This window comes from Rhinopithecus roxellana, chromosome 2 (genome assembly GCF_007565055.1).
Source record: "Rhinopithecus roxellana isolate Shanxi Qingling chromosome 2, ASM756505v1, whole genome shotgun sequence".
In the NCBI taxonomy this organism is placed as follows: domain Eukaryota; kingdom Metazoa; phylum Chordata; class Mammalia; order Primates; family Cercopithecidae; genus Rhinopithecus; species Rhinopithecus roxellana.
In genome coordinates this window covers 22,844,055-22,869,341 of record NC_044550.1, presented here as the reverse complement: position 1 = coordinate 22,869,341, position 25,287 = coordinate 22,844,055, and the positions used below count along the sequence as shown (strand labels likewise).

Below are 25,287 nucleotides of genomic sequence, written 5' to 3'. Positions count from 1 at the left end.
TACAACCATCTGATCTTCAACAAAGTTGACAAAAAGAAGCAATAGGGATAAGGCTCTCTATTCAATAAATGATGCTGGGATAAATGACTAGCCATATGCAGAAGACTGAAACTAGACCCCTTCCTTACACCATAAACAAAAGTCAACTCAAGACAGTTTAAAGACTTAAGTGTAAAACCTAAAACTATAAAAACCCTGGAAGATAACCTAGGAAATACCATTCCAAACAGAACCTGGCAAAGATTTCATGACAAAGATGCCAAAAGAAACTGCAATAAAACCATAAGTAGGCAAATAGACTTAAACTAAAGAGCTTCTGCACAGCAAAAATAACTATCAACAGAGTAAACAGACAACCTACAGAATGAGAGAAAATATCTGCAAACTATGCATCCAACTAAGGTAAAATATCCAGAATCTATAAAGAACTTAAACAAATCAGCAAGCAAAAACAAACAACCCTATTAAAAAATGGGCAAAGGATGTGAACAAACACTCTTCAAAAGACACTTTTCATATATGGCCCACAAGCATATGAAAAAATGCTCAACATCACTAATCATTAGAGAATTGCAAATCAAAACCACAATGAGATATTATCTTGCCCAGTCAGAATGGCTATTGTTAAAAGCTCAAAAAAATAACATGGTGGCAAACTTGTAGTGAAACGGGAACACTTATACACTGTTGGTGGGAATGTAAATTAGTTTATACACTGTGGAAAGCAGTTTGGCAATTTCTCAAAGAACTAAAGCAGAATTACCAAATGATCCAGTCATCTTCTTACAGGATATACAACCAAAGAAATATAAATTGTTCTGCCATAAAAACACAGGCCTCCATATGTTCATCACAGCACTATTCACAGTAGCAAAGACATGGATGGGATCAACCTATTTTCATCAACAGTGGGCGTATAAATAAAATGTGGTATATATATACCATGGAATACTTCACAGCCATAAAAAGAATGAGATCATGTCCTTTGCAGCAGCATGGATAAAGCTAAGAGAGCTAGCATAGCAACAGAGAAATAAATACCACATCTTCTCACTTATAAGTGGGACCTAAACATTGAGTACTCACGGACACAAAGAAGGAAGCAATAGACATCAGGGCCTACTTGAAAGTAGAGAGGGAGGAGGGTGAGAATGGAAAAACTACCTATCGGGCACTATGCTTATTACCTAAGAAGTGAAATAATCTGTACACCAAACCCCTATGACTTGCAATTTATTATATAGCAAACATGCACATATACCCCGAACCTAAAATAAAATTTTAAAAAAGAAATATTTTACAGGAAGTTATCATAAAAAAATCAGATCATAGATTTTATTCTATGACTGCTACTTTGATCAACAGAGCCAAACAGTCAGAGAATATATAGCTACAGTCCATTAATTTTGTAACATAAGTAGCCAAAGCATAACTGTCTCTTAACTACCATATATCACAAACATTTTATATTAAGGACTCTACCAACACGCTAACATTTTCTGTCATTTAAAGCTCCAACATGGTTTCTGTAATCCATGTAACAACAGAACATCTGTGATGTTTGGATTTGGTGATTTTAAAAAGCATCCTCCCCTATGCTGATGCCTTCACTCATCCTCACCACACTTCCTGCTCTCTGACCCTACCTTTAATGTATGCTCCATCTGCATCTCCTTCTCCTCTCTCTGGGCTTTGGCAGAGGTGACTGACTCTCCCCTATCATCTGCTAAGCCTCAGCACTTCTGTCCATGATAAAGTCCAGTCAATTACCCGTGACCTGTCATCATTATTTAATAATTGGCATTTTTCTAGTTTATGTGCCTGCTTTACTGAGATGATTTTTTAAGTGTGTGACTACCCATATTCAAATAACATGGAGTGAGGAGGGATGCATACATGTATTTTCTTCCTTCTTTATTTTTTTAAAGAGTCATATATTTCTTTTTTAATTTAAGAACCCTATTAAAGGTTAAATATAAACTTTTAATATATATAAACCTATTATTTATATTTATATATATTTTATATATATAAATATAAAATATTTTTATAAATATAAACCTATTAAATATATAATAGGTATATATTTTAATAAATATAAACCTATTAAAGGTTAAATATAAAGTTTGTATGTCTACTTTATCACTTTATATGTAAACATTATATATAAACATAAATATGAAGTTTGTAAGGCTTCAAGAACTTAACTTTTATGTATATATTTACTTTTTGAAGAGAGTAACTTCCCTAGGCAAATTAAATTACCTGGTATACCACTGTTGGATACCATTAGTCATCTTTCAAAGCACTGAATCTATGGAGCTAATATCAGTGGAAAAAGTTTGGGCTTTCTACAGCCTTATTCAGCTGATATTCTTTTGGGAGTTTTGATATATCTGCTTTAACATAGCTGTTGCTTTTCCCTTTCATATTGGAGCCTACTGTAATGTAGGCTGTTAGAGTTCGTAATGTTATCCCTTTCATTCAAGTGTCTCAAACCATTTGAGAGATAGAACTTAAGTCCATAAGAATTGATTCCTGGTTGATTACCATTACTTCCTTTAAGTGTCCCTTTGCCAGACTTGACTTTACTTGACAATCATGACTAGATGCACTAGATCAACTTTCCTTGAACAATTGAATGCGGCTGTGCACCATCTTTATCTTCAGTGATTATTTACGTCCCTGCAACCAAAACCAAGCACAAAGCTCAGAGATAGGAGTATCACGATTACTTATTAGTCTTATTACTGAGAACTTAAATTTTTTCAAGGAATGTGATAAGCACTTTCCATGCAACACTTCTTTTACTCCACACATCAATTCTATGAATCCAGAATTATTAATAATAATAGAAAAACTATGTTGCATCACTGATAATTACCCCAATCCTTTCACTGGTCCAGTTCCCACAACCCCTAATCCACACTAATAAATCCAATGAGTTCTAAAAATCGAAAGCTTTTTATATGTTTAAGCAAACTAATTTGGCAATATCATATGACCTGAACTGTTGAGAGGTTTTCAAAAATCTTTATTTTTCTCACTAAAAAAATTGCTGCAGAAGTATCAGTGATTATAAAGCGTTGCCCCAAATCCCACTGTAGTTAATCATTAACATATAGTATTCAAACTACATTACCTTTCACAAATCTGAAAACTTCTGAATTCCAACAGACAACTGGTTATGAGGGTTTGGGATAAGGATTGTAGACCTCTATTTGTAATTTTAGAGTTCAAAAGTGATTTGAAAATAAATTTCCTCATTGTATACATGAGAAAAATGAAGTCTAAGACAGGACTAATGCTAGAGTTCAGGACAAAGTTTGTTTTCACTATATCATGCTGCCTGTTTCCTCTACTTACAGGACTGAATCCTGACTTCCCCTAGCCGTAAAACACAGGTAACAACAGCACTTATGTCATAGGGTTATTGCGAGTATTAAATAAGATAACGCAAAAGCAATGTTTGACATGTAATAGTTCTATGTGTCCCATCAAAAGTATTAGTATCATTAGAGATAATACACTGACTTACTAACCTCTGTAATTTTCTGTGTGCGTACTTCCTTGTACGTGATTGATACTCACACTGTGGTGACCACATTGCCAGTAAGAACATTATGAAAATGCAGGGGAAAAAATAAATGTTATGGTTTTGACTTTCAAAATAGGCTCTTGATGCCCACACAACAAATTTAAAAGGCCAAACTTTTTGGATTGCAAGGGCCTGGTTCCAAAAGACTTTTAGCAATAAAAACAGAAGGCCAGGAAAAAAGCAAACCACAGGGTTTTTCACTCTAATAATAGATCGAAAAGAGAATAAAGAGATGTCCAGGCTACTCTGTCTCAAAAAACTAGACAAAATTTACCTGGGCCAAGGAAAGTAAGGGAAAGTTGAAGGGACAAGACCTGAAACAGATCCTAAAAGAGTGCGAGGGCACTGAGATGAGGACACTGAACTTGGAAAGACCGTGTGAACAGAACAGAATCAGCTTAGACAGACTGCCCGTTACCACTTGCACCGTCACCTGGGTCAGAAGCCAGGCAGGGCCCTGCAGGGTTCCACCTGGGCGTGCTGCAGCCCCGCGGTGCCCTGGATCCACATCCTTACTGTCCCTGTCTATTGAGTGTTTTTTCTATTGATAGAGGTGACCATGCATTCAGGTTTGCCCAGGAATGTCCCTGGAATGTAAATCTGTTGCTTACCTGTTTATACCTCTTGTTCCAGCATAATTAATAACACCTCCTCTATTATTTGTTATATATATTTATAGATGATAAAATACATGGTCACTCTACTTATTGACAGCAGCGTGACTTTTCACTGCTGATCATCCCACAGAAGTAGCACTATTTATCTCTTGAGGTTTTTTTGGCAAGATGTCATCTGAGCTGCTTCAAAGAGGCATATTATTTTAAATGATGAGCGTGCTTAAAGGATCCCTAAAACACAAGCTGAGAGCCTTGGCACTCAGGGCTAGTAACACCAAGAAAGACCTGAAAACACACTTGGGTGGCACAGGGCAGTGGTGACTGTATCTGTTGCACATCTCAATTAAAGTACAGATATCAGCGTATTTCACTCCCTTCAGGGTTTAGCATCCTCCTGTGCACAGAGTAGATGCTCAATAAAGACTTAGGCAAGGCGCGGTGGCTCAAGCCTGTAATCCCAGCACTTTGGGAGGCCGAGACGGGCAGATCATGAGGTCAGGAGATCGAGACCATCCTGGCTAACACGGTGAAACCCCGTCTCTACTAAAAATACAAAAAACTAGCCTGGCAAGGTGGTGGGCGCCTGTAGTCCCAGCTACTCCGGAGGCTGAGGCAGGAGAATGGTGTAAACCTGGGAGGCGGAGCTTGCAGTGAGCTGAGATCTGGCCACTGCACTCCAGCCTGGGAGACAGAGCCAGACTCCGTCTCAGAAAAAAAAAAAAAAAAAAAAAAAAAGACTTATGCAATAATCAGTTTGAAGAAACTGTTTCAGTATCAATACTGAGGTAGCCAGGATGAGAAAAAGAAAATAAAACTGTATCTTTTTAAATTTATAAATGCATATTTAAGGTGCATAGCTGTTATTACTGAACATGCCATTAATGTGTTAAATTTTATAAAGTTTATGTTCTTTTAAATATTCTTCCAGCAGTAGGTGGAAAGTTAGCAGAGGAAGGTACTTAGTAGAAAGGAACAATGATACATCAGTTTTTTTCTTTTTAAGTTTTGCTTTATCAATGTGATATACTCTGTCTAAATTTTAGTTTGCTCCTTCCTCATAGATAAATTAGTATGTATACGCAAAACCTTGGCTTGAAGTTTGGTGAAAAAACACTTTTTTTTTTTTTTGCTGTGGCTATGCTGGTTCAAAACATGTTCAGAACTCAGCTGCTATGAAGTTTTGTTTGAGAAGAAACTCAGCATGGCCATTAGGTTATACAAAGCATTTACTGGCTGCTTACTTTCCATTTAAGTTAAAATTTAAGTTGTCTGATACTTAGTGATTATTACTGCGGTATAGTTTTCAAGAAATTAAAAAATGGGCCGGGCGCGGTGGCTCAAGCCTGTAATCCCAGCACTTTGGGAGGCCGAGACGGGCGGATCACAAGGTCAGGAGATCGAGATCATCCTGGCTAACACTGTGAAACCCCGTCTCTACTAAAAAAATACAAAAAAACTAGCCGGGCGAGATGGCGGGCGCCTGTAGTCCCAGCTACTCGGGAGGCTGAGGCAGGAGAATGGCGTGAACCTAGGGAGGCGGAGCTTGCAGTGAGCTGAGATCCGGCCACTGCACTCCAGCCCGGGTGACAGAGCGAGACTCCGTCTCAAAAAAAAAAAAAAGAAAAAAAAAAGAAATTAAAAAATGAACATTAAAAAAATCTAAATTACCCCATAAAATTTTACATTATTTTTATTATTTTCTTTATATTTTTGTAAATTTAAATTAAAAATAAGAATCATTAGCAATCCTCCATGGCTTGCTAAATTAAACAGATTCATTCAAGGAAGATTAATAACCTTCAATTTAAAGATAACCCTTCCAGTAAAGAGATTAATTTAAAAAACTCTAATTAAAATGTTTTAGAAATCAAATTCATTCTGAAAACTTAGCAAAGCCACAGCCAAAATAACTTTTTAAAATAATGAAATGAACGCATGTCAAAAATAATTCTGAGGAAAACAGAAAAATCACCTTTAGAACACCACAATAACAGTTGTTGTGGACATCCACTGCGGAATGCTACAATAAGTGGTCAAAAACTGAAGAACAAACAGGGTATTTACACAGCCTTTCATTATCACTCCCTAAATATTTATTAATCACTGTGGTGGTCATAATGTATATCCATAAATTCTTTGTTACTCCTCCCTCCAGGAAGTGGAGCTTAACTCTCTTACCTTTGGGTGTGGACTGCATTTAGTGATTGCTTCTAACAAACAGAAGATGGAAAAGAAAACTAGTAAACTACAGCAGAGAAACCTAGCAGACACCATCTCAACCAAGTGATCAAAGTTAGCATCACCAGGAATAAGTCATGAGGATGTCATGTACCCCCTGATAGGATGTGATGAAAAGGACCCTTCACCTCTGTGGTATTCTCCAAAATCCAAAGCCTCAGTCTAATCTTAAGGAAACATCACAGAAACCCAAACAGAGAAACATTCTACGAAATATCTGAACAGTACTCTTAAAAAAAAGTGTCAGGATCGTAAAAAAGAAAAAAAACTGAGAAATGTCATATATTGGAATGAATTAAGGAGACACACTGCTAAGTATAATGTAGATGTATCATCTATTGAATTTTGGAACAGAAAAAGCACATGAGTGAAAAAACTGGTGAAATCCAAGTAAAAACTGCTGTTTAGTTAATAGTATTGTGTTATATTGATTTCTTAGATTTGACGAATGTTTGATAAATGGTTATATAAGATATTAACATTAAGGGAAGGTTACATGGAGACTCTGTTGTGTCTTTGCATCTCCTTGTAAATCTAAATTTCAAAATAAGAAGTTTAAAAATATACCTCTGAGCATTAAAGCAATGAAACTTAAAAAATAAGATTATTTCTATGAAGAGAAATACATAAATCAAAGTCTTTGGCACAAAACCTAAAACTGTTATAAAGATAGGCTGTTTTTAAAAATCCATGGCATATATACATACATACTCTCTGCCCTCAGCCAATCTTTCTAATCCAGCCAAACAATGGAAGCAAATAAGAAGACACAGACAGGAGGAAGAACCCATTCACAGATAAAATCCTAAATGCAATTATTCAGCGATCATCTGGTAAGACTTTTTGGAAGACAGTACAACATAATCCCTTCTACTGAGATATAAGAATTAATATGGTCATAGTATAAGCCTAATTAAATGGATAATATCTTACACCAGCATTCTCTTAGTGAATAATTCTTCCCAACTTCCTCTTCTGTTCAGGAAAGCCAAGGAAAACTTGACTAGAGTTGAAATAAATTCTGACAAGCTAATTTCTTGCTTTTGCACATACTTCTTTGTAAAATACAGATGCCAAATGTGCCCAAAGAAATTCAAGGCCTCCTGAGATTTTTGTTATCAGCAACAGAATCACTCATGCCATTTATTTTTTATTTATTTACTTATTTATATTTTTGAGACCCAGTTTTGCTCTGTCACCCAGGCTGGAGTGCAGTGGCGCCATCTCGGTTCACTGCAACCTCTGCCTCCTGGGTTCAAGCGATTCTCCTGCCTGAGCCTCCCGAGTAGCTGAGATTACAGGCATGCGCCATCACGCTCGACTGATTTTTGTATTTTTAGTAGAGACAGGGTTTCGCCATTTTGGCCAGGCTGCTCTCAAACTCCTGACCTCAAATGATCTGAGCACCCCAGCCTCCCAAAGTGCTGGGATTACAGGCACGAGCCACAGCGCTCAGTCACCATTGTCATTTAACTCGTCCTGAATTTGATTCCTTAAAGACTCATGCAAAGCGAAAGCATTCTGGGAAAGTTACCTTAGACCAACTGTACCTCAGAAGGCATCATCACAAACCTAACAACTTCAAATGATTTTATGTATACTAATACAGGTGATTTCTTTTTCTTACTTTGTGTTTTCTCAATTTTCAATAACGTACATGAATTAAACCTATAATTTTAAAAACTCAAAAATATATTTATAATGTACATTGTTCTTGGTTTGAAAATGAATTGCAATATACTCCAATGGGGAACTTTGTGCTGAACTCTCAGGTTCATGACATGCTTATTGGGAATATTGTTTCCTCTCTGATGACTCCTGCGGGAACAATAGGATTACGTTTTGTTTTTTTTTTTTTAAACAATAACTAGACAGTTTGTTCACATAACTAAAAAGTCATATAATCTTTCCATACTATGCACAGTTCAGGGTGTAACCACTTTTTTATTTTTCTGTGGCAAAATTCAGTGATTTCATTTACTGTAAAACCCTAATCAATCAACTAAACCTGAAGAAGGCCTCAGGAGTAGATTTCTTGCAGAGTTGTAAAAAATCCTTCCATCAGCGGCTGGCCTCAATTGTTGCTAAACTATTCTTAGTAACTCTTCATGTTACTCTGTTTAGAATTGAATCAAAATGCAATGCAATTAATTTAAAAGGAAAACATGAAGAGAGAAAAGACTTCTGAGCTACCTTCAAAACCAGTTTAATTTTTCTCATGAGCAACAAGGATATTTTAAACATAATGAATGGTTCAACTCTAAAGTCGGCTATACTCTCTCCAACTAAACAATTAAGAATACAGGCATTGATTCTGTGCTTATTGATATAAAGGAACTATTGTCAGAGAGGCAAATATGCCCAAGAGAGTTTAATCAGGGCATTATAGATTTTTAGATTGCATAGTATAATCTGATTATGAATAGCAGGTGGTTAATGTACCAGAAGAAGAGTGAATAAGAATAGTCACCTAATAATGGTGTACAAAACAGCTACATGGCTTCATTTTTTATTTTTGTTTTTTACTAAAAAAGTAATAAAATGACTTTGGGTCCAGGTGGTACAGTAAAGGGATGCTTTGATGTACCCCACTAATCCTAATACTCAGAAATTAGTGAAAAAATATAAAAATGGGAACAAGACATAAGGATCAGGAGCTATAAGCACACTGAGCTCCAGTTTTGGAAGGAATTGGTCAGAAACAGGTTCCTGGGGATCAGAACCAAGTCATGCTTTAGAAATCATGTTCTAAAACTCTGACTACTATTTCTTTTTTTTTTTTTTTTTTGAGACGAAGTCTTGCTCTGTCGCCCAGGCTGGGGCGCAGTGGCCGGATCTCAGCTCACTGCAAGCTCCGCCTCCGGGTTCATGCAATTCTCCTGCCTCAGCCTCCCTAGTAGCTGGGACTACAGGCACCCGCCACCTCGCCCAGCTAGTTTTTTTTATTTTTTTTTAGTAGAGACGGGGTTTCACCGTGTTAGCCAGGATGGTCTCGAACTTCTGACCTCGTGATCCGCCCGTCTCGGCCTCCCAAAGTGCTGGGATTACAGGCTTGAGCCACCGCGCCCGGCCCTGACTACTATTTCTGATTGCTTTCTCATCACTTTTTGGTTTTTATTTTATGACAATCATATTCTTGAATTTTTGAATATATTAATTAAAGGTTGTGTGTATACATGTTTAATTTTGTTATGACTTTTTGGAATTCTCTTTTGTTTTTCCAATTATCACTATTTTCTCCCACTGTGTTTCTATTTGTCTTAGATGTTTTTCTTTTATGTTACTTGTTTTCCTCACATACCTGGTTGTTCTTAGCTTGTCTATTAAGTTCTAAGAATGTAGGACTCTGAGGCTGGTGTGAGTTTCCTCTGGTGTTACATTTCAATAGATTTAAGTAGGTTGGTTTTTCTGTAACTCTCTGGAGTAGGAAATCATACCAGGAGCAGTTTGTACTTGGGTGGGTGTCAACTATTACATTTCAACTTACAGTGAGTGGGTAGGGAGCCAGGAGGCGAACCTCCCAAATGCCAAATAGGAGGAATTCACTGTGGAGCATTTGCATTCACACTAGATGCCTTAAATTTCTCCCATAAGGTTCTGTTCAACTTTTAAAGGAAACGGACCCACAGTTTTTTCAGGAGGGGAAACTCTGGCTGCCTATCTTCTATGGAAGGGTTGGAGAAAGGGGAAAGCGGCACATCTCATTTTCTTGGAACTTTTCCGGCTCAGAGCCTCTGAGAAATTTTAAAAGGGAGTTTGGCTTCTGTTGATCTTTTATAAAATAGACGATTGGAAAGTAATGTATTAAAACAATATTATGTTTGTTTCCCTCCCAAATGATGGAATGCATCACTTATTTAAGACAAAATGTTATGCTTTCAGTTTTCATAGAAAAACCATTTAAGAAATAATTATCACCTACAGGACATTTTGAAATCTTTCACAAAACTGTAGTTTTTCATTATGTCCCTTCAAATCCTTTACATAAAACCCATCCTAAGAACCCAGCTAACCAACTGGTACAGGCTCTAACAATTTACCTAGCTAGTATAATATTACAAGTAAGTGTCCTTGGTCAGAGGACCTGGTGATAGAGTCATATTGGAAATTCAAGCTCACTGTCATTATTAGAAAATAACTGCAAATACTATGTCCTCTGCTGATTGGTTAAATGCATTGTTCTTACCTACGAGACTCTGTCATCTTTAGTACAATTGCTTAGCCTTTCTGTTTCCTCTTGGTATTTCTACCTCAAATAGAAAAATTTGCCCAGAATGTAATAATAATTTTTAAAACTTGGTGTGGGAAACACCTGCACATGATGAAAGACAGCCATGCAATAGAATTTTCAATGATGAAGAAAGCAGCTTCAGATGAAAATTGCATGTTTGCTATGAGACTGAAAGAAAAAAGCAAGCTTGACTAATGTTCTCACCTCTATATTAAGCAAGAGGAATGCCATCGACTGCACTCAGCACAATCTAGAAAAAACAACTTCCTCTTTCTGAAGCCATTTCCTTTTCATACCTAATATTATCTGTCAGCCACTGGTAGTTCCCTTTACCATGACTGAAGTTTGCATCAAAGCAACCTATGTGGCAAGGGAAAGTTAGAATATGGATGAGTCCTCATGATATGCGACCCCTTTGAAAAGGTCTGTGGACATCCGCCACTCGCTATAATTTCGATACAGTATAGGCAGCATGCTGGCAACCCAGGTTGAGGACATCTAAATATCAACTCCTACTACACCAAAGCAAAGGCAAATTTTCCCTTTGTTAATTTCACAGGAAATAGAGGAATCCATCCTCTCTCCTCCAATGACTGATGAAGAGGTAAAGATATTTTCAGAATATCATACTTCAGAAGGCTAAACAAGATACAGTATTTGGAAGGAGTTTGGAATTTAAGTCTCTACCACTTGCCAGCTGGGTCATCTTGAATAAATAACCTAAATTCATTAAACTTCAATTTTTCTCATCTCTAAAATGGGGGTGATGATTTCCTCCTTATAAAATTATATTGCAAAGATGGTGAGGCTTTATATATTTAAACTATATGGCGCAGAGGTGGATTAACTGGAACTGGCCTAATAGACAACCTGAACATATGTTCAGGACATAAGCAAAATGGGGGCCTCCAAAATGAAAAAAAATAATTAGGTAAAAGTATGTGGTTCTTCCAAAGAAAACGATTAGGCCGGTCGCGGTGGCTCACGCCTGTAATCTCAGCACTTTAGGGGGCCAAGGCTGGTGGATCACCTGAGGTCAGGAGTTTGCGACAAAGCTGACCAATATGGTGAAACCCCGTCTCTACTAAAAATACAAAAATTAGCCAGGCGTGGTGGCGGGCGCCTGTAATCCCAGCTACTCAGGAGGCTGAGGCAAGAGAATCGCTTGAACCCGGGAGGTGGAGATTGCAGTCAGCTGAGATCTCGTCACTGCACTCCAACCTGGGTGACAGAGCAAGACTCCATCTCAAAAAAAAAAAAAAAAAAAGAAAACCATTGAACTAGTCGTCTTGATATTTTTTTGAAAAGCTTATTTATATTTTATCATACTTTAAAAAAATGCTTTTGGATACTTTGCTGCTACCCATTTTGATTACATATAGGAATGGAGCCATAAACTTCTCAGTGCCTCGTCATTTGAAGGATATTCCTTTACCTCAGGTTTCTTCCTCTCTCTCTAGTTTATATCTGAGAGAGGTACACATATACCCAACCATTTTTTTAGATTGGGCATACCCAAACATGTTAACATATTTGTGCTGGTATACTTAGGAGATAGTTTTTGATTTATAGCAAATGTTCTCTTGAAATAATTTAAGGCCATAAATATCTATGTCAGTTGTGTTGGTTTATTTTTTATCTGCGTCCTTTCAGCCTACATTTTTCTATATTGTTCTATGTATTATCAAGTTCACAGACCCTGGGGACTAATGGGTTTTTCTGGCATGTTGTTTGGGGGGGGGAAAAAAAAAGCCTACTCAAAAAAGGTAGAAAATTAATTACAAATGCATAGGTGGTAAAGTTTTAAAATATAATGAGACTCACAGGTTTTCCACTATTTGATATTCTCTTTACAGAGTGAAATTGATGAACAGCAAAGCACACCAGGTACGTGCTCATAGGGACAGACTTCTCAAAAGTTGTTCGATTCCATTTATCATCCACTGACTCTTCTTTCTATTGAAAAGAAAAGATAAACTTTTAGCTGTCAAAATATCAATCATATACATGCAAGACAAACAAACGATTGCCCCAAACCTTGCTTTCTAGTCAGAAGTCCTTTGTCAAAGCTTAGCGGTCTAATTGTTTGTGGTCCTGTGGAAAAGACTATAGGAAAATTTACTTTGTTTTTAGAACTGTTAAAGACTGACTGAATTACACACTGTATTAGGTTTTTCAGGGAGAAATAAAATGTTGACTGGACTATCAGTTGAATAGGAGTTTATCTGTCTACACTAAACACATCATGCTGACCATAATATTTGAGAGTACTGCAATCTCCTAATGAAAAACAGGCTTGTGCTCAGGTATTTGCTGATTCGACTGTGCAGGAGGGCAATTGCTGTACCCAGTGTAGTGGAACATTGGCTTCTCTTTTCCATCTTTGGTTGTCTACTTCAAAGGCCAAAGGTATCGTCACTGAAGTCAGTGCCTCGGTCTCCATGGACAGAGAGAAGGATTCTATTGCTTGACACAACTATTGACCTATCTGGGTTGTTTTGTCCATGCCAGCTCTGCTGTCCTCACTGTCGATCACCAATCCTAACACTTCAACCATGAATACTTGCCCAACTCCTGCTTCCATTATTAAACATTTCCACATCTCCTGCAGCCACTCTATTTGGGATGGTTTAAAAACAGATTAAGTGAGGGAGGCTGGACTAGAATGGGTGCCGCTGACACTTCAAGCATGTGTGTGCATGCCCTTGTATAATCGTGGTGGGGCTCCAGGCTACATTACTCTACCATAAAAACCTAGTAGTGTTAGTTTTGATCTCCTAAGAACCCAGATATTCTCCTTCTTCCAGGACTACTATTTGGATCTAGTAGAAGGTAAGGTGTAACTCTGCACAGTGAAAAGGGCATAAGGGAAGATCTTAAGCAGAAGTTGGTGAATTTGCCATTTTCCCCCCCAACTTCATCTAGATTGGTGTGTCATACTTTAAGTTTATCCTTTCCTCTTTCTTCTCCAATCAAACCTTAGAAAAAAACAAATTGGTAATTAATTCTCACTGAGGCATGGATGGCTGCTAAGAGTACATTTTAATCCTCAAGTGTTTATTTGCTTCATTTTGTTGTTGCTTTCTCAAGGAACATTTTATCATTTAAAAAGATGAATTTTAAGATAATATTGAAAATAGTGGATCAAAAAGATGGGAGACATAATTTGGGGCCAGTGTCCTTCTGATTATTATACCTAAAGAAGAGCCTGACCCTTTTACATGTCAAATGTATAAAGTATGAAACCTCAACTTTGAGGTAATGAAACTCTAGGTAATAACATTATCCATTATGGGGATAGATGCAATAACAGAGAAAAGTGTTTTATGTTAATGAATAATTTATGCAGGCAGAAATTATCAGCCTTTTAAAAATTTTTTCTCTTTTTTCTTTTTTTAATTTTATTTATTTATTTATTATACTTTAAGTTCTGGGATACATGTGCAGAACATGCAGGTTTGTTACATAGGTATACACGTGCCATGGTGGTTTGCTGCATCCATCAACCCATCACCTACATTAGGTATTTCTCCCAGTGCTATCGCTCCCCTAGCCCCCGACCCCTTGACAGGACTTGGTGTTGATGTTCCCTCCCTGTGTCCACGTGTTCTTATTGTTCAACTCCCATTTATGAATGATACCATGCGGTGTTTGGTTTTCTGTTCCTGCGTTAGTTTGCTGAGAATGATGGTTTCCAGTTTCATCCATGTCCTTGCAAAGGACATGAACTCATCTTTTTTTATAGCCTGTTTTTTTTCTCCAGACATTTAACAAGCACTTCCCATTCACCAAAAGAGTCTATGGGCAAAGTGTTCCCTGGAGCTTGCTTCCACAACCCAGTGTTTAAGTGATGATTTTTTTTTATAGTAGCTTTATCTTTTTTTTTTTTAACAAAAACAAAAACTGGGTTTATATTCACCTGAAAACTAAATAGTGAGTAGCCCTCAAATATTTTCAAGTCTGTAATTCCATTAGCTTGCCATTACTGCAATGTGTCACGACTCAGGGATGCTGGCAGCTAAGCAGAGCCCAAGCAGATGTATGTGTCTACGGCATTGTCTCTTGCATAGAAACACCAGTGTGCCTTTCTTACCAGACTGTGATATCTTACAGACTTCTAGGACTCAAAGAAAAAGAATGCCAAAATGTATTTCACTCGGCTAAGTAAACTATTAGTGCACATTTAGTTTTAGAATTCAATAGGTTCTCTTTCACAGAAAATCAGGTAAGTGGCCTAATGTTGTCAATAGACTCTCTGCATAAACAAAACATTTAAAAAATACTTACCGCCACTGGCATATTTGAAAGTGCTTCATATTCTTTGAGATGGGTGATAGATATTGTGTAAGTTGCCTTTTTGTTGGGCTCATCAAAACAAGGAAAGGATTTCCTGGCATCTGTCGGTTCATGATCGGTGGCCGCTATGCTCCTTAGAAAGAAACACACAAACAAAATGCATGCTGCTTCTTCTGACAACCCCTGTGTCTCTATTCCTGGGGAAAAGAAAATCAGCTATGCAATTATAACTATTACATTTCCAAAAACGAGGTTCCATTTAGAAGACTATCAAATACTTGTCAAAAGATTTCCTGGAATTTTTAGGTTAACAAATTTTTAAAAAATTCTGAGACAGATTGCTTCAGATATTTCATTCACATATTTATTTGTCAAAAACCACAGTTGCTTCTGCATCAACCTAACAGCTATTTTGGTGCCATAACTAAAATTCTGTGGAGGAGCAAAAATAAATCCAATTATGAGCTAGTACTCTCTCCACTCCAAACCCATTGAGCAACAAGTAGATAAACAGAGAGCCAAACTTAAAAGCTTGTGTCTAACTGCCCTTATGGGAAGTGAACAGCTGTCTTCTGTCACAGAGTGGAGTTTATTACAGAGTCCCCAGTCCCTGCCTCTAATGGCACATTCTTTGTTATTTATGTTACACCAGGGACAAAACCCCCAGTTTCATTTCCATGTAAAGGCAGTGCTGAGTAATCTCCTAGGTGAAGTAACCTTTGTCCCAGATTAAAGCTCACTCTTAAAAAGAGACAGCAGCATTTATTTTTATGGCTCTAACTAGGCATATGCTTATGTAAACTAAAATGTTACTGTTTACTATTTTCATAATTTCAAGGTGAAAATATTATTTTCTGAGTAATTGCTCAAAAAATCAATAAGCATACACTTCTTACATGTAGACATATTACAGTAAGAGAATATTGTATATTTGCTTATTAGAAAATCAAGCAAAGTAAAAAGTATAAAAGTAAAGAAATGGTAATTTCTATTCATTAATAATATGTATACAGAAAAATGTTGTCGTTCAGGATTCTCAAAACTAAGAAAGACATACCATAAAGAATATCAGGCTAAATTATTACATTATCCATTCATCCAAGAAATATTAATTGAGTCCCTTCCCCACACACACACACATGCACACACAAGCACCTATGCATGCCTGCACACATTTGCAGACATTTTTCTGGCTGCTGTGTGAAACTGCCTTTGCAAAATTATAGCAGAGGAAATTATGACAGTGAAAAACGTCAGCCCTAACCGACTCCATCTTGCTTTTAACCTTTAAGCTGTATTTGTTCATTCCTGAGTGCAGGCTGAACTAATTTTGGGAAGGAATTCGGTTCATGGTTTGACTCTGAAACCAAATTGATAATAGCCCTTTCCTGAAAAGACCTCCTTCTTCCCTGGGGACCAGTCTGCCTTTGCAGGACTAACAAATTAGCTACAAGATTAGAAATTACAGTTTAGGGGTCATGCAGCCTCAGGCTGCAAGAGTCTCAACCTCCTCAAATTCCTCATGGGGATAACATTACTACTGTAAAACCTAAGATTAGTGCTTGAGATATTTTGCAGACTCTGTCCTTGATGGATCAGCTGACACCACCCAGACCAGTAATCTGGCTCAACCAGTTCTGCCATCCCACCCAGGAACAGAAAACAACAAGAAAAACTCACTTCGACCCTGTATGATTCCATCTCTAACTTGACCAATCAGCACTCCCCACTTCCCAAGCCCCTACCCGCCAAATTATCTTAAAAACTCTGATCCCCAAATGCTCAGGGAGACAAAGTTGAGTAACAACAAAATTCCGGTGTCCTGCACAGCCGGCTCTGTATGAATTACTCTTTCTCCGTTTCAATTCCCCCTGTCTTGATAAATCGGCTCTGTCTAGGCAGCGGGCACAGTGAACCGACTGGGCGGTTATGTGTATAGATTACATTCCAGATGGCTTACAGGGTGTTAGACGAGATACACAAATAAATAAATAATCTAGGAGAGTGATGTTAGCTATATAGAAAATAAAACACTGGAAGAGACAAAGAATGACTAGGAAAACTGGTAAGCAACAACATTAGGTAGAGTAGTCACAATCTCTTGGTTTGCCAAGATCTAAATAATAAGAAAAAGCCAGGCAAGTGGAGATTCAGGGAAATATGTTCAAGTAGAAGGAACCATTAGTGCAAAGTCCCTAAGATGAAAAAGAACCTGATGTGGTTGAAGAATTGAAAGGTGTCCAGTGTGGCTAAAGAACACTGATCCAGATGGACTGGAGCCAGAGATAAGTTGGACATGAGGTCAGCAGAGGCCAGATCAGGAAAATATCAGAGATCATGAGAAGAGCATGCATTTTATTTTGATTCAAGGATTTATTACAGTCAATGATTTGACTGCCTTTGGCCAAATATGGGAGTATTGGAACATCAAAATAAACAATGGGATTATAACTCATTGAATAAATTAACAATCTCTGAGTTTTTACTCTGACTTTTAAAAATGAATAAATAAATGGGTGACAAGGGAAATTTCTTCCTTCCAGTAGATTGTCTACTAATAATATTTGAAGGAAAATTGATTTTAAAAAATCATCAGTGGGTGCCAAATCAAGGGGGTGAAAGTTTGGGGAGGAAGGGATATTTGCAAGGTTTCAAAAAAACACCCTGAAAGTTACCTAAAGAGAAACATTGTAACTTTACAATGGAGACGTTTGCTGGACACTACCTTAAGCAAGCTATCAAAGGAAGCATCACTAATAAGAGTTCAAACAAGCACCATGTGTCTCTAATGTGATTCCTGAGAGAGACACATCACTTCTGTAATAGTCCTGTCAAAGAAAAAAAAAAAAAAAAGCTTAACTTGCATTTTTAAATCATGAGGAAAATCAGACAAGCTAAAACATTTACAAAATAGCTGGTCTGTATTCTTCAAAAATACTAACTTTAGAAAGACAAAGAAGGACTAAGGGACTTCTTTTAGTTTAAAGTTTAAAGGAGTCTAAAAGGGCATGACACTAAATGCAATGCACCATTCCAGACTGGGTACTGGACTGGGAAAAAAATCATTTAAAAAGACATCGTTAGGTTAGTTGATAAAAATTTTATTACAGACTGTGAATTAGATAATTGTATCAATGTTAAATTTCTTGATTTTGACGACTGCACTATGCTTATTTTAGAGAATGCCCCTGTATTTAAGAAATATGCTCTGATGTTAAGGGATAAAGGGAGAGGATGTTTCCATGTGCTCTGGAAAGGAAGGGGAAGGGTTATGGGCTAAAATGTAAACAATTGGTGAATCTAGGTTAAGTATTTCTAGGAATTCCTAGTACCATTCTTATAACTTTTCCTATGAGTTTGAAATTATGTCACAATAAAGTTATCCAAGAAAAGTCTCAGTTAAGAATTCATTCTGCAAAAGAATAATCATTGATTAGTTTTGTGACATTAACAGTTTAGTCAATTGAAGTTTCTAAACACCTTGCAGATTGTAGTTAATTGCAAATATATCAGATTCTAAAAAAGCCTGTACATTTTCCCAGAGTATGAAAGTTTTATAGTAAGATCCACCAAGCTCCAACCCCATGTTTAGTCAGCTGCCTTTTTCTTCTGAATTCTTCTGGCTTCTGATGTCTTCCAGAGGCAGAGGAAAAGTAAAAGTCACTCCTTGCAAGAATGTCTCCGCTGAGTCACACCTCAGAAATAGGCCAGCTAACTAATTTGAGAAAATGAGTGTGTGTGAGTGTGTGCGCGTGCATGCGCGCACCACACACATCTTCGTGTGTGGGAGGTGAGAGGAAGGAGCGAGTGGAATTACACTTTCCTAAGCTATAGCCATGGGGTAAGTTTTCAAATACTCTATTTTACTCTTGGCTGGATGCTAGAATATGAATATATATATATATATATATATATATACACACACACATACACACACACACACACACACACATATATATTCCTAAGAATCCAGGAAAGAAAATAATTTTCAATCCTTTTCTTACCTTCTCTTTTTAAAAGATATTCTGCTTGATTGTAGGCAAAAACTACCTTTCTAAACTAGCGTATTCCTGAGCTTGCCAACGGACATGGAACAGAACAGTGTGGGAGATTTCTCTGTGCAGTGTGTTTGGTCCAGCTTAGTGGTCCTCTCAGCAAATGTCAATCACAGCAAGTCTAACTCAATCACAGTGACCCAGATATAGATACAGTGACATTCATCAACCAGAAGAGCTATATAATGTTTATTTTCTTTTTCTTTTTTAAAGTTCAGAGCCAATATGATTTTATGGGGAAAACCCTTTTCTAAGAGCAAACATTCTTACATTCTAATCCACTTCAGCTACTTAAGTGGGATCTTGACCAAGTCACAAAACCCCAGACTTTTAGTGTCCTCATCTGTAAAACCTGGTCACCAGAGCATGTATGGCCTCTTCACAGCATTGTGGGGAAAGGAGAAGGGGTAGATTACATGTAGTAATACATTTGAAACTCCCTTAAAAATTACATAATGCGGTTAGGATATACCTCATTCTACATCTTATAAATCTAGAATATAAGAATCTACTTCTTATAAATCTAGAATGCTAACTGTGACCTAGCACTTTCACAATCTGAAATATTTCAAATTCTTTCATTTGACTGTAATACATACTGGAACAAAATTACTTGGTGTATATACACTATATGCAATATAAGCATTTTTAAAATGGTAACCTGTTCTTTTTCTCATGAACTTCAGAATAACTCAAAAGCTCCTTTTTATATATCCTGAATTCCATCAGTCGGCCCTAAATTTTTCTAAGTGTATGCAAAGTTGAAAACAAGGAATAAGAGATAACAATACAAAACAATTCTAGGTCACAACTTATTTGGGAAGGTTTTATTCAGCAATTAAAATCAGATGACTTGTGTTGCAAATTAAGAGAAAAAGGCTGACTAATAGCACAATATGTTCAGGAGTGACTTGTGGATATGTCCTGAATAATTATCACGCCAGGCAAATGTGTTGGAGTAAACCACCTTCCCACAAGGGCCCCCCTATGCCACATTAATAGGTCACTTACTAGACCTAGAACAATAAAATGATAGTCTATGCAATTTAGTCATTTCCAAAAGGGAAGAGCATTTCTCTGGCATCTCTGAGTGGATCAGATCAAGGTGACTCTAGAGAAAACTGAGGGAGAAGGGACGATAGCACAAACTATGGCTTGGATCACTCTGAATCGATTCTAAAAACAAAAACCAAGAAAGGTACCTAATTATCTCATAAATCATCTGGTATACTGCTTCCAGGGAAGACTCTCCAGCTGTGTTGAGCAATTTTATAGCTGAACCAGCAAAATAAACAGCAAGTTTTGGGTGAAATCCTTAAACACAGAGCTTCTGATTCAGAACAGGTATTCACAATGCTAGAAGTCTATATAGACTAAATAAAGGGTTCCAGAATTATGTACAGGCGCAGACTGGTGAAAAACAACCCCTCTAGGTTGTTCAGACTTCTGTGTATTTTTATGGTGGTTTGAATTATCCAGTTAGTTATTTAACTTTATTTTCCAATTGCTTTTTTTCTATATAGAAGATATTCAAGGTCAAGTAAAATTTCTTTTTGTTTTCTTGCTTCTAAAATAAAATAAGTTTACTTAGCCTCCTGCAACAAGTAAACAAGACCAAAAAGAAAATATATTCTTTGTTTGTTTGTTTGTTTGTTTGTTTGTTTGTTTGTTTGTTTGTTTGAGATGGAGTCTCACTCTGTCACCCAGGCTAGCGTGCAGTGGCGCGATCTTGACTCACTGCAACCTCCGCCTCCTGGGTTCAAGCAATTCTCCTACCTCAGCCTCCAGAGTAGCTAGGATCACAGGCATGTGCCACTACCCCCCACTAATTTTTGTATTTTAAGTAGAGACGGGGTTTCTCCATGTTAGCCAGGCTGGTCTCAAACTCCTGACCTCAGGTGATCCACCCACCTCAGCCTCCCAAAGGGCTGGGATTACAGGCATGAGCCACCTTGCTCAACCAAAAATCTATTCCTTATTGACATTCTTATTGACAATGGGATAATAGCTCAGCATACCAATCTAAGAATGTAATCAACAAACTGACATACAATAAAAATTTCAAGTTCAAAACTACATGTGCTTGAGTATACATACACATCCATGCATGTAAGAATACATTACACACACACACACACACACACACACTTAATGATGATTATCTCACCGATGTTTCCACTCAACTCCTAAATCTTTATTATAAGCTCTAACTTTGTGCTTCAGACTTACATATGCAAGTGCTTACTAGTCATCTCTTCCTAGATGTCTGACAAGCCATCAACACATCTGACACTGAACTTACGACCTTCCCTTCTAACGTGGCTATTTCCCACCTGTTTCCAATATCAACTGAGGTGAAGGCTAGCTGGGGTATCCTAGACCCATAACTTTAACTCACCCTTCCTCGTAGTCAATCAATCTGCAAATCTTGACTACTTTACCTCCAAACTATTTTCTCCATTGTGCCCTCTCTTCTCTATCCTGAAATTACTTTTCCTATCTGATTCTTACCTTCTCTTTCCTGGATTGCTCCAATATCTTTCATGTATCCAAGTGTATAGTTGAGTTAACTCTTTCTTTCACCATCCATATCCAAAAAGTCACCAGGTAATTTCTCCTTCATAATGCCTATCATGGCTATTTTTCCTTTTCCTCCATATGGGTTTTCCTCAGTGATGTCTAGCTAGCCTCTTCATATAAACTTCCCCTACAAACTAATTTTCTTGTCCCCACTATGCTTTTCTGACTTAGTGCCTTTCCTTTATGCCTGCTTTTACTTTCTCACTGGTCTCTGCTGCTGAACTCCCACCGTAACATCAAAATTCAGCTTAAATCCTACTAGTGCTACGAAGAACACCTTGGAAGCCCAAACTAGAAATGATCTCTTTAAAATTCTGGTTGTACTTCCTGTCAATTCCACTGTTTCTCTGCCTTTAAACTATGGAATTTACATTTCTAAGTACAAATACACACACACACACACACACACACACACACACACACACACATAAACTCTTCCTTTCCACAGGGTAGGGAGAAAAGGAACCAAGGGAAAGTTTTTACCTAAGTGGGAATGTAGAGATGTTCTTGGTGGAAGTTGGGCTCGTTTATGGGAAAGGAGCTGTGGTAATGCAATGTGTCCCAGCATTTGCCAGAGGATACTAGTCATGTGAGAGCTTATATGAAAATATTTCCATATATTCCATTTAACAATATTTGAGTGCTCACTGTGTGCCAAACAGTAAATGAGAGACATATATCCCTACTCTTAAGAACCCCACAGAAGAATCTATAGCCACAGATAGTTGGGAAATTACATAGAGGACATTATCATATAAAAATCTCTGAAAACCCTATAATCCCAGCTACTCAGAAAGGTGAGGTGGGAGGATCACTTGAACTCATGAACTCATGAGTTCAAGCCAGAAGATCTGCTCCAGCCTGGACCTCATCTCTTTAAAAAAAAAAAAAGTCTCTGAAAAGTTCCATAATTAAAAAACAAAATCCAAAACAGATCATTGTGTATTTAGTATTATTGCACAAACTGATTTAGCCACAGAATCTCTCCCCTGCTATTTTTCTGGTAATATCCACTGAGATCCCCATGCAACTGGAATTCTGCGGTCCATACTTTGGGAAATGCTAAGTAAGCATAATTCAAATGCTTACAAGGAAAAGCCAAATCTTGGAGAGAAGAAAATATATACTTTGGAGTTTGGGTGTAGGGAAACTCTTTTAGGGAAGGGAACAGCTGGAAATCCTACATAACACGGTGAGAAAATGGGAAGAAGGAGGGTGTGGTCAGAGGAACATTCCAAAGGTTCCAATCCTTCCAAGTGAATTTCCTCAGACCCTAAAGAATAGACTAGAGAGTAGGAAGAGGTAGATCAATAAAGGAAAAGTGACTGGATGTTTCTCAAACTTTCTCCTTCCACGCCCCACTAAAACTGTTCCCAGAAAGACAATGTGGAATTCTAAATTGTGCCCCCTTTCTTCACCATGTCTCAATCTTGAGAGAAAGCATCTTAGGTAGCTGTGAAGTTTGTGAAGCTCAAAGTCCTGATTGTATTTGCAGAAATTAAGTAATTTTGGTGACTGCTGAGTGCAATCCTGTTTAGTTTGCACTGTGATTGTCACATTAATATCCCTAACTGCTAATACTCAATCCTGGAGCTACATTTTACATCAAGGTCAGAAAATATAATTTTTGACTCCGTACTTCACATGTATTACTATGATGATGTTTAAAATGATACAAATGTCACATATGATGAAACTCACTTTATAGTATGAAAGAAAGGCTCTGCCCCCGGTGAACTCCCTCTGGCGGCCCTTATATTGAGCCTGTGGATGAGAACTCCTAGAGGCTGCATTGCCAAAATATTACTCACAGGCTTGAAAAAAAAAAAAGCATGATGCACTTTTCTCATATGCTTGAAATATTTCAGACAAGGAAAACAAAAAGTATTCCATTTAGCCTAAATGAGGTTATTGAGCTGACGCCAGATCTGTTCCAAAACCATGTGTGTGCAGTACAGAACTGGCAGCATCTTTTGTAATGTGAGAGCTTCAACTGCTCCCAATGAAACACACAAACTTGGGAACACCAATCCTCAGAGAGAGCTGAACTGAGCATCAGCCTTCCTCACCAATCTCGCCGTCATTTCACATTCTCCAATCAAAGTTAAGTCAACTGAGCTTCAGAAGGGCAGCTCTGTGGTATACATTTTATGGCAAAATTAACTGGTACTGTAAATTAACTCAAAGAGTGAGAGTATTTGTGTATATAGTGCTTTTTTAGACTTATAAAGTACATAATACAAACATTAATGGAAACTACATAGTTTCCATTTTTGGCCTTCCTAATATGTGTAAAATTTTATTTCATTTATTTTATAAATATTTTGATGGTTTTACTCAGATAAAATTTCTCTTGTCTTTATGATCTAAGAAGCAGTTTTAAAGTTTTAGCAATAATATTTTAAAAATCTTGACTCGCTTTCACTTTAATGAATTTTTAGAATCCCTTTAAGGTGGGTATTCTTCAGAATATTGCCCTTCCTTCTACCAGTGGCAAACACTTTTTAAAAATCATTGTATTATTAATAAGGCTTAGAGAAATAGGCGCTTTCATACATTGTTGGTGGAAATGGAGTTTGGGACATATTTTTTGGAAGTCAGTTTGGAGACACACACACATGCATACACATATTCATGCATATATATGTTATATATGTATATGCATGTACACATACATACCCAGACATACACGTGTTTATACACAGGTAGTATTGGCCCATCTTCTAGGAATTTTCTTAAAGAAATATTAGAAAATATTCATAAATAGTTATTTACAAGGATAGTCAATATAAGTATGTGCCTTCTTCTAGATCCTTATAGGTGAAAAAATAGGAGCAACTTAAATACCCACATTTAATGGAAAAGTGAATCAACTACATTGTATTCATACAATGGCCTACAATGTATCCATCAAATCGTTTGTGGAAGAACACCAAATGACTGTATTAAAGCATTGATGCTATATTGAAAAAGCATGTTACACAATACTATGTATAATATAATTATGCCACAGCTATCTATGTCCAGAAAAGTACTAAAAGAGTCTCTGCCTAAATGTTAACAATGGCTATACTTGGGTAAAGAATTTATGGATGAATTTATTTTTTCTTATAATTATTCTCTGTTTTCTGAGTTTTCTTCAATAAATGTATATTATTTATGTTATCAGTAAACAAAGTAACTATTACAATATCTTGGTATATTTGTACACTTTGACCCAGCAATTCTATTTTTAGGACTATATCCTAAGGAAATAAACAGATGCACATACAAAGAGGTATTTAGAACTACGTTCTTTCGTGATTTGTTTATAATAATAAAATACTAGAAACAACTCAAATGCTCAACAATAGAATTTGTTTTAAAAAATTACAATGAACCACCGCTCCCCGCGCGGGCGGATCACGAGGTCAGGAGATCGAGACCATCCTGGCTAACCTGGTGAAACCCCCTCTCTACTAAAAAATACAAAAAAAACTAGCCGGGCGAGGTGGCGGGCGCCTGTAGTCCCAGCTACTGGGGAGGCTGAGGCAGGAGAATGGCGGGAACCCGGGAGACGGAGCTTGCAGTGAGCCAAGATCCAGCCACAGCACTCCAGCCTGGGCGACAGAGCAAGACTCCGTCTCAAAAAAAAAAAAAAAAAAAAAAAAAATTACAATGAATTCAAGCAAT

The 25,287-nt window shown here is 37.2% G+C and overlaps 1 protein-coding gene across 1 annotated transcript in view; it reads right to left on the bottom strand.

The window, feature by feature from the left end:
- Nucleotides 1–25,287, bottom strand: part of ENPEP (glutamyl aminopeptidase) — an 85,923-nt gene that overhangs the window by 57,943 nt on the left and 2,693 nt on the right. The window contains exons 2-3 of the mRNA XM_010389087.2: nucleotides 14,972–15,113; nucleotides 12,509–12,640 (exon numbers count right to left, since the gene is read on the bottom strand). Coding sequence (XP_010387389.2) covers nucleotides 12,509–12,640; nucleotides 14,972–15,113 — 274 coding nt within the window. The remainder of the gene's footprint in view (nucleotides 1–12,508; nucleotides 12,641–14,971; nucleotides 15,114–25,287) is intronic.